At 41.1% G+C, this 9846-nt stretch overlaps 1 protein-coding gene across 1 annotated transcript in view; it reads left to right on the plus strand.

The window, feature by feature from the left end:
- Elovl7 (ELOVL fatty acid elongase 7) overlaps positions 1–7853 on the plus strand; it is a 92234-nt gene extending 84381 nt beyond the window's left edge. The window contains exons 7-8 of the mRNA XM_045138993.1: positions 2581–2717; positions 5062–7853. Coding sequence (XP_044994928.1) covers positions 2581–2717; positions 5062–5271 — 347 coding nt within the window. The 3' untranslated portion in view covers positions 5272–7853. The remainder of the gene's footprint in view (positions 1–2580; positions 2718–5061) is intronic.
- Positions 7854–9846: the final 1993 nt, after the last annotated feature.

The raw sequence follows: 9846 nt of genomic DNA on the forward strand, positions 1-9846 counted from the left end.
AAGCATGGAATAATTGTACAAGCTTAGGGCAAATATGTACTGACTTAAAAGGAATTATTAAGTATGCTCTTCAAAGGGAATACTCTAGCAGTGGGTATATCTAGAAAAATCTAGAATTGTTACAATTATGAATACTTGTTAACAAGTAGTTAATCTCTATTGTATGCTTATTTATGACATTTTTCCTTAGATTCCCCCCCCCCCAAGGTAGGTAGGGTCTTAGTCTACCCCCAGCTGACCTGGAATTCACTATGTAGTCTCAGGCTGTCCTTAAACAGAGAGCTGCAATTAAAGACATGCACCACCATGCTGGGTGAATATTTTGTTTGTATGAGTTCAGAAGTCCTACCATACATAATTAGTTGCAAGTTTTGCCTTATTTCTGGCATTAAAGACTTTTGAAATTAAGAAAATGAAATTTTATGGAGAAAAATTCAAACTACTAAACTGAGTCATGTTATGCCTATGTTGATTTTTCTCAATTGTGCCTGTTAGGAAAGAGACCTAGGGACAAAGTTTGGTTTTTCTCCTCCTCCACCATATGCTTATCACCCTGCTCCTGCCTTTGAGGTTGGTTACAGCTAAATACAATGACCGACTCTTATATCACTATGATTTGCTCTCTTTATTTTTATTTTTTATTTATTTGATGGGGTGCAGATAGAGAATGAGCATGCCAGGGCCTATAGCCACTGCAAATGAACTCCAGATGCATGTACCACCATATGCATCTGATTTTACATGAGGACTGGGGAATTGAACTTGGATCTTTAGGCTTGGAGGGAAGCACAACTGCTGAGCCATCTCTCCAGCTCTCTTTTTATTTATTCTTCTTTTAAATTTTAGCTTTATTTATTATTTTTTTTTAAATATTTTTGTTCATTATTTATTTATTTATTTGAGAGTGACAGACACAGAGAGAAAGACAAATAGAGGGAGAGAGAGAGAATGGGCGAGCCAGGGCTTCTAGCCACTGTAAACGAACTCCAGACGTGTGCGCCCCTTGTGCATCTGGCTAACGTGGGACCTAGGGAACCGAGCCTCGAACCGGGGTCCTTAGGCTTCACAGGCAAGTGCTTAACCACTAAGCCATCTCTCCAGCCCTATTTTTTTTTTTTTTTTTTTTTTTTTGAGGTAGGGTCTTACTCTAGTCTAGGCTGACCTGGAACTTACTACGTAGTCCCAGGGTGGCCTCAAAATCACAGCGATCCTCCTATCTCTCTGCCTACTGAGTGCTGGGATTCAAGGCGTGCACCCGGCTTACTCTGCTCTTCTTAATGGTGAAATTAAAAGAAGAAAAGCAATAGATCAAAGTGTAGCCAAATGGAAGCAGAAAAAAAAAAAAAAAGATGGTTTAACAGTAACTAGACGTTCTAGAAAAACTATAATCGATTAAAGCAAATTCAGTATAACTTACTAATGAAAGCCGGTGACTTTCCTGCCAAAATGTTTGTGGCATTAAAAATATTTAATACAAATTGTTGAGAATGTGTGAAGAGAACTTGATTCCACACAATGACATAAAATATTCTTTGCAGCTTTATTCATAATAGCCCAAACTGGAAAGAACCCAAGCGTCTCTCAAAAATAAATATTGATGTATTCATCTGCCATCTTAATCCTGCAGGACAGTACCAAAAAGGGCAGGTTATTAGTTCAAACACCAACATGCAAGAAACTTCAGAACCTCATGTTGACTGAAAGGGAGCAGGCACAAAAGAGTTCATGTTGTGTGGCGCCAGTCATATGAAGGATACCAGACAAAATTAATTAATAGGTGATGATAGAAGTTAAAGAAAGGCCACTTTGGGAGAGGCATATCCTGGAAGGGCACAGGGGAAACTGTAGTGGTGTAAAGAATTCTCTGTAGCTTGGACCTTGGTGGTGATGTCACTAAATATGATGTGAAAAAAATCTTTTTTTTACTTAAAATTTTTTTTTGTTTATTTTTATTTATTTATTTGAAAGTGACAGAGAAAGAGGCACATAGATAGAGAGAGAAAGAGAGAGAGAGAGAGAGAGAGAATGAATGAATGGGTGTGCCAGGGCCTTCAGCCACTGCAAACGAACTCCAGATGCGTGTGCTCCCTTGTGCATCTGGCTAACGTGGAACCTGGGGAACCGAGCCTCGAACCGGCGTCCTTAGGCTTCACGGGCACGCGCTTAACCGCTAAGCCATCTCTCCAGCCCTGAAAAAAATCTTAAATTGCAAATTAGGAGTAATGTATGTCCTTTGGGTAATATCTACATAAATATATATATTCTTCACTAAAAGTAAGTTCTGATTACTATTAAGCAATGTAGCATGTACTAAACTTAATTGGTTTAAAGTAAGTCCCCATCATAGGACCATCTTAAGGTTAAGGCATAACAAAGAATGGCATGCTCATTTATTTTCTAAGACTTCTGTCTTACATTTGGCTAAATAGAGTGTTCAGCTTCCTTGAATTTGATGGCTGTTTAACAGAACTCATATTTCACATGCATATGTTTTCTTGGATTAGACTAAATTTGTAGGACTAAGTGTGTCTGATTTTAAGGAACAATGCACCATCTTAGAGTCACCTTCCTTCTCCGCAGGCGGCTTAGGAACGTTCCACGCCTTTCTGAACACAGCCGTGCATGTGGTGATGTACCTCTACTACGGCCTGTGCGCGCTGGGGCCAGCGTTCCAGAAGTATTTATGGTGGAAGAAATACTTGACGTCCTTACAGCTTGTGAGTCAATTTATTGTCTTCAAAATCAGATGTGAGACTAAATTGGCGTCACTTGTTTTTACCGCCCATCAGGATTCGGTTGACTCAAGAACATGGTTTGCGAAAAACAGATAGAGGTGTAGTGTCCGGCCTCAGTGTAACATGCTGTCACTGTTCTTCCTTCCTTTCTTCTTTCTTTCTTCCTTCCTTCCTTCCTTCCTTTCTTTCTTTCTCTCTCTCTTTTTCTTCCTTCCTTCCATCCTTCCATCCTCCCTTTCTTTCTTTCTCTTTCTTTCATTCTCTCTCTCTCTCTTTCTCCCTTCCTTCCTTCCTTTCTTTCTCTTTTTCTTTCTTTCTCTCTCTCTTTCTTTCTCCCTTCCTTCCTTCCATCCTTCCTTTCTTTTTTTTTTGTTTTGTTCTTTTAAACTGGTCTTGTTGGTTCTGAGGGAGAACAAAAAAGAATTTATTAAGTATTGCAGATGTTATTAAACAAGGTGTGTTTTTTTTTTTTTTTTTTTTTTTTTTTTTTTTTGGTTTTTCGAGGTAGGGTCTCACTCTGGTCCAGGCTGACCTGGAATTAACTCTGTAGTCTCAGGGTGGCCTTGAACTCACGGTGATCCTCCTACCTCTGCCTCCCGAGTGCTGGGATTAAAGGCGTGCACCACCACGCCCGGCTTTAAACAAGGTGTTTTTAACACAAGAAAGAACAGAAACAGTATACATGGAGTTGAAAATGTTTGAAATATATGAGGAGGCAATCATGACATATAAATAATCTTAGAAAAACTTATGCTAATGTTCACTGGAGAAAGACATTGTTATTTCATGTACAAAGAGGTCCTAGAGTGTATGGATTTGGGTATAACAACTAGAATAGGTGGTACGTAGGTACATTACTAAGAGTAGAATTACTACTGTGATAGAATCACACATAATTTATTTGAAGAAATATAAGAAACAAATCAATAATAATAGCAAACTGTATTAAATGATTATCATTATTGACAGGAGAGGTCACAAATTTATACTATCATCTTTCAATATTCTATTTACTTGAGAGAGGGAGAGAGAGAGGAAGATGCAGATAGAGAGAGAGAATTGGTGCACCAGGGCTTCCAGCCACTGCAAACGAACTCCAGACGCGTGCGCCACCTTGTACATCTGGCTTAATGTGGGTCCTGGGGGATTGAACCTGGGTCCTTAGGTTCTGAAGGCAAGCACCTTAACCACTAAGCCACCTCTCCAGCCCTGTCTTTTCTTTTTATTTGAATTGTGTCAGAAACGTTGGTAAAAGCAGAACATATTTGGTGAGTAAGAGGCTGGAACAGTGGCCCCCACATTGCATCTTTACGTGGTCTGCCTGCTGTTACGTGCATTGCACAAAACATGCAAAGTTGCATGAGTGTCAGTAAGCATCACACTACAATGGAGGCCAGAAATTCCATAGTCTAGCTCAAATTCACCTTAAAGCAGTACAACTTTGAAGGCATAATGGGCTTTTTTATGCCTACCTGCTCAGTCCTCTCATTGATCAGTTTGTGTTTCCTCCCAGAAGTAAAAAAAAAAAAATTATTGTCAGAAGCCGGGCGTGGTGGCGCACGCCTTTAATCCCAGCACTCGGGAGGCAGAGGTAGGAGAATCTTCATGAATCTGAGGCCGCCCTGAGACTACATAGTGAATTCCAGGTCAGCCTGGGTTAGAGTGAGACCCTACCTCGAAAAACCATAAAAAAAAACAATCCAGAAGAAGCGTCACCAACAGTGGATGATAGCCGATAGAGACAACAAAATACAGGAACAGCCAGAGCTCCAGCCAGCTTTCTGCATACCTTAGGGCTGAACCCCAAACTCCACCGCCGGTGACACGCCCCCTAGAGCGGGCTATTTCTGTTGTTTTTGTAAAGGCTCAATTTTAATAAAGCATCTGAGCCTATAGGACCATACGTTCCAACTCCCACATTCAAACCACCACAGTTATTTAAAGAAGCCCTGTTGGACTTGTATAGGTCTGATACCGTACCTAGCCCCTCTTATTCCCATGGAGGTCAGATTTAAAGATAAATTTCCCTGCCCAGACTAGATATGGTTAAAGACCTCACAAACATGTGTAGGTAAAGAATTGTAAAACTTGCATGGAGGCGTACCCCTTTAATCCCAGCACTCGGGAGGCAGAGGTAAGGAGGACTGCTATGAGTTCAAGGTCAGCCTGGAGCTACAGCGTCCCAAGTCACCCTGGGCTAGAGTGAGACCCTACCACACACACGCACACACACACACACACACACACACACACACACACACACACACACACACAATAATACTCTCTTTTTACATCTGAATTTTTTTTTCACTCATCCATGTTTCAGGTCCAGTTTCTCCTCGTCACCATCCACATAGGCCAATTCTTCTTCATGGAAGAGTGCAAGTACCAGTACCCCATCTTTCTGTACATTATTATGAGCTACGGGTGCATCTTTCTGCTGCTGTTTCTCCATTTTTGGTACCAAGCTTACACCAAGGGTCAGCGGCTTCCCAAAACTATAAAACCTGGAAATCCCAAAAACAAGCATCACTGAGATGTGACTTGAATCTACGACTGAAACTGATATCCCGTCTTCCTTGACAATCAAGAGATATTTACCTATGCAGTGCATTTTTGTATATTTTTCAAAACCAAGAGCTTGTATTTTTATGATAAGTTATTCGGGTTTCTGATCTTTGAATGTCAGTCCAAAGCTCTCTGTAAATCTTCTCATTACAGGGCCTGCAACAGCTACAAAGTTCCCAGCTGCTTTTAAACCTAACCTAAAGGTTTGGTTAATACTTTTTTTTTTTTTGTCACAGCGAAAGCAGGATATGAAGTCATATAGTACTCTTCAAAGAAGTCCAGTTATAGATGAAAAATACTAGTTTATTTTGAACATGGACAGAGATCTTTGAGTACAATAGACTCCTTCTGTCTGGAAACTTGTAACTGTGGGCTCTGGCTCTGTCTCACCCAGTCATTCACCATATCCAGAGCAGATCGCTTATATCATAGAGTTCAGTTCTCAGCCGAAAGTGCTAATATAGGTGACCTTCCAATGGAGTTTAGGTAAGTTCTCATTCTAAATGTTTAGTGATAAGCTATCATGGATTTTTTTTTTTTTTTGAACAGCTGCCAACAGTTATGCCAGTAAGACTTGCTCACAATACTTCTATAAACTGGCATCAGTGCTTTGGGGTTCCTGTGCCCATGCCCTTGACACTGAGGTGAAGTTAATATTTTGGAAACAAGGTGACTTGCTTTTTTCTAGGTTCGTGAATGCTTTGCTGATTGCCAGTTTACAGTTAACTTTGGGTTTGTCTGGAAGGGGGAATGGTGTTCTTGGAAAAGGTGCTGTGTAGTTTAGAGGGAACACTTTGTCGTCCGTTGTAGTACGTGATCTCACTGTCAGACATTGTCACGACTTGAAAGATTGTCTTGCCTAAACAGGCGCTGGTTAGATCTCTTCATGTTTGTATGATTAACATACTCCAGGTACCCTTAAGTCCTAAGATTTTAGACCACCTATTCTGCAAAGTGTCCAGAGGGCTTAGGAAGCAGGAGGTGGGTGGGGTATCCAAGTATCTAAGGGAAGATGTGATTACCTAAATAAGGGCTGTGCTACTTTGAGAGAGACAGACAGACCACTAGCTATGTGTATTTAGTGTTATAGACATACTATATGAAAAGGTATTTTTCAGAATCATGACTTTGCCAGGATTCCTTCTTAATTGTTCAGGCCAATAACCCATGCAATGAAGGGCTGAAATATATGTGCCATATTTTCTTTTTCTTTAAAAGATGCTGTGTAGAATTTTCTCATTACCATGTTGTCTTGTTGGAGAACCAGATCTATTGACCGAGAGAGTATTTTCCAGGAAACAGCAATATTTGGACATCTGTAAAACCGTCCATTTTGCTTCTTTGGACTACTTTTGTGTAAAGAACTCTAGAAATTAGGGCTGGAGAGAAGGCTTAGCAGTTAAGGCGCTTGCCTACGAAGCCCAAGGACCCAGATTCGATTGCTCAGTGCCCACATAAGCCAGATGCACAAGGTGGCACATGTGTCTGGAGTTCGTTTACAGCGGCTAGAGACCCTGGCGTGCCCATTCTCTCTCTCCCTGTTTCTCTAATAAATAAAAATATATGCATATTTTTAAAAAGAACTTCAAAACTTAGTACCAATGGCCCCCAGTTATGGCGTAACACAGTAAGTCTTCCCGTAGAGCAAAGGCTGAGTTTACCATGAAGTGGCCTTTAGTGATTTCACTTGCTTCCAGTATGAGCTGAAGAATCTTAAGTGGGAGGAAGTTACTATTTATAAAAAATAAAATAAAATAAAAATACAAAGTAACAGGAGAGGAGCACCAATTGCAGCCGCTTCTCCCGGCTGTCACTGTAGAGGTCTCAGGGATCTTGTTTTTCACTCTTTTGTTGTGTCCAACCTGTGACAGAGAGAGAGCGCAGCAGACGCTGTCACATAATACAAACACTTCCCAGAGGTTCACATGGGGGGAAAAGAGCAAAACGAGGCAAACACAGATCAAAACAGGAGGGTGTGTTTTCCTTCAGCCCCACATCATACAATACCCCATTCCTCTCCAAACTCAATGTTTGCCCTGCCTGGAAGCTAAAAGTACTGTGGGGTACACTCATATTTTCACTCACATGAGTGAGTGTGGGAGGCGAGATGTCACGTGCTCACGGATGACAGAAGTGCCCTCTCAACGAAGACGAGTGGTCAAGATGGACATCGCTGGGCATAGAATGTGTGGGCAACTGAACGTGGTGAAAAGAAATTCCACTGGGAACTCATGACCTTTCAGCCCCTAAGCCATTGAATTTGCTTGTCTAACAAACAAACAAACAAAAACTCAAAGCTAGCTAATATAATTTATTACATAAACTTCTATGAATCCTTGAAGACCTGTATGTATATTATATAGAAATTCAAATTATATATAAATTCTATGAGATGTCGCCAATTTAGTCTTGATTATGTAGCATTCTTAAGTATACTACATTGTTTTATAATTTATGAAATTATGAGACTATGTCCCTCAATTATCTCTCTTGTTTTCTGTGAACTTTTTAAAAGACTGGAAAACTGTGGAAATTTGTCAAAGTTTGGGTTTCTTCTCTGGTATTATAATAAATTTGTGGTGTTACATGAATGGGTATGTGTTTCATTTCGGGATCTGTTGCCTTTTTGCTTTTGTTTTTAGTTTTTCAAGGTAGGGTCTCATTCTGGCCCAGGCTGACCTGAAATTCACTGTGTAGTCTCGGGGTGGCCTCGAACTCACACTGATCCTCCAACCTCTGCCTCCAGAAAGCTGGGATTAAAGGCGTGCATCACCACACACGGCAGATCAATCTACTTTTGTTTACATTGAGTAAAAAGTTTTAAATGCAAATTCTTACCTTCTTAAAGCAGTTTGCACGTTTATTGTACGCTGACTGTGTTCAGCATACTGTGCCAGAATTCTTTGAAATGAGATCGTTGCCTATTCTTTTTTATTTGAAGTTCTTACTTATGTCACTATAGAGTCATGAATATCTATTACTATACTTTGGACAATAATCTAATAGTACTCTATTTTATCACACAGCTTCTCCCAACATCGGCCATTGCTGGCTATTTTTTAAAATATTTTTTTGATTATTATTTGTTTATCAGAGAATGACAGAGGGAGAGAGAAAGAGGCAGAGAGAGAGAATACACATGACAGGGTCTTCAGCCACTAAAAACCAACTCCAGACGCGTGCGCCCCCTTGTGCATCTGGCTAACGTGGGTCCTGGGGAATCGATCCTTGAACCTTAGGCTTCACAGGCAAGCGCTTAACCACTAAGCCATCTCTCCAGCCCCTATTTTATTTTATTTTATTTATTTGAGAGAGTCTGATAGCGAGAATGAGAAAGCATACAAGGGCCTCCAGCCACTGCAGACGAATTCCAGATACATGTGTCACATTGTGTATCTGGCTTTACATGGGTACTGGGGAATTGAACCTGGTTCCTTTGATTTTCTGGTGAGTGCCTTAATGCTGAGCTATCTCTCCAACCCCATTACTAGCTTTTCTTTTCTTTTCTTTTTGAGGCAAGTCCATCAGATTGGTCTTTTTTATGAGGCAGAGAGAATTGGTATGATATATCAGGGTCACCAACCACTATAGTGGAACTCCAGATGCTGTCCCACCTTGTTCTCATGTGTGACCTTGTGCATCTGGCTTACATGGGATCTGGGGAATCAAACATGTGTCCTTAAGCTTTATAGGCAAGTGCCTTAATCTCCAAGCCATCTCTCCAGACTCCATTACTAGTTATCTAACATTGATCTTTGTCTCTGTGACATACCCTTACTTCCTTCTTGGCCCTACAAGATGTTTCAGGGTTGTCTTTACTTTTTTGTTTGTTTGTTTTTCAAGGTAGGGTTTCACTCTAGCCCAGACTGACCTGGAATTCACTATGGAGTCTCAGGGTGGCCTCGAACTCATATTGATCCTCCTACCTCTGCCCTCAGTTAATGAGGGCCAGGGTGGAATGTGGTGGTTTAATTAGGGGTCCCCTATAAACTTAGGTGTTTTGAATTAGGTGTTCCCAGCTGATGGAGATTTGGGAATTAAGACTTCCTAAAGGCAGTGTATTGTTGAGGGCGGGCTTAGGGGTGTTATAGCCAGCTCCCCCATGCCAGTGTTTGGCACGCTCTCCTGTTGCTATGGTCCACCTTATGTTGGCCAGGGGTTGATGTCCACCCTCTGCTCATGCCATCATTTTCCCTGCCATCGTGGAGCTTCCCCTCGAGCCTGTAAGTCAAAATAAACCTTTTTTTCCCCCCAGAAGCTGCTCGTGGTCAGGTGATTTCTGCCAGCAATGCAAACCTGACTGCAACACCTCCCTTGTCTTCCTTACCCTCCACTCCTCCTCTCCTCCACAAATTTTAATAAATTTCTAGCTTCCATGCTCTCTTTCCTTTTCCACACACATCTCCACCCTGCTTGTGAAAGCTTTCAGGTTTGTGTTCCTAAACTCTCATGATCAACTCAAATTTCACCACAGTATTTCCCTGATCAGCATTAAAAAAAAAAAAAACAAGACAGAAGGGGGATCCGGGCGTGGTGGCGCACA

This window comes from Jaculus jaculus, chromosome 20, assembly GCF_020740685.1.
Source record: "Jaculus jaculus isolate mJacJac1 chromosome 20, mJacJac1.mat.Y.cur, whole genome shotgun sequence".
NCBI lineage: Eukaryota > Metazoa > Chordata > Mammalia > Rodentia > Dipodidae > Jaculus > Jaculus jaculus.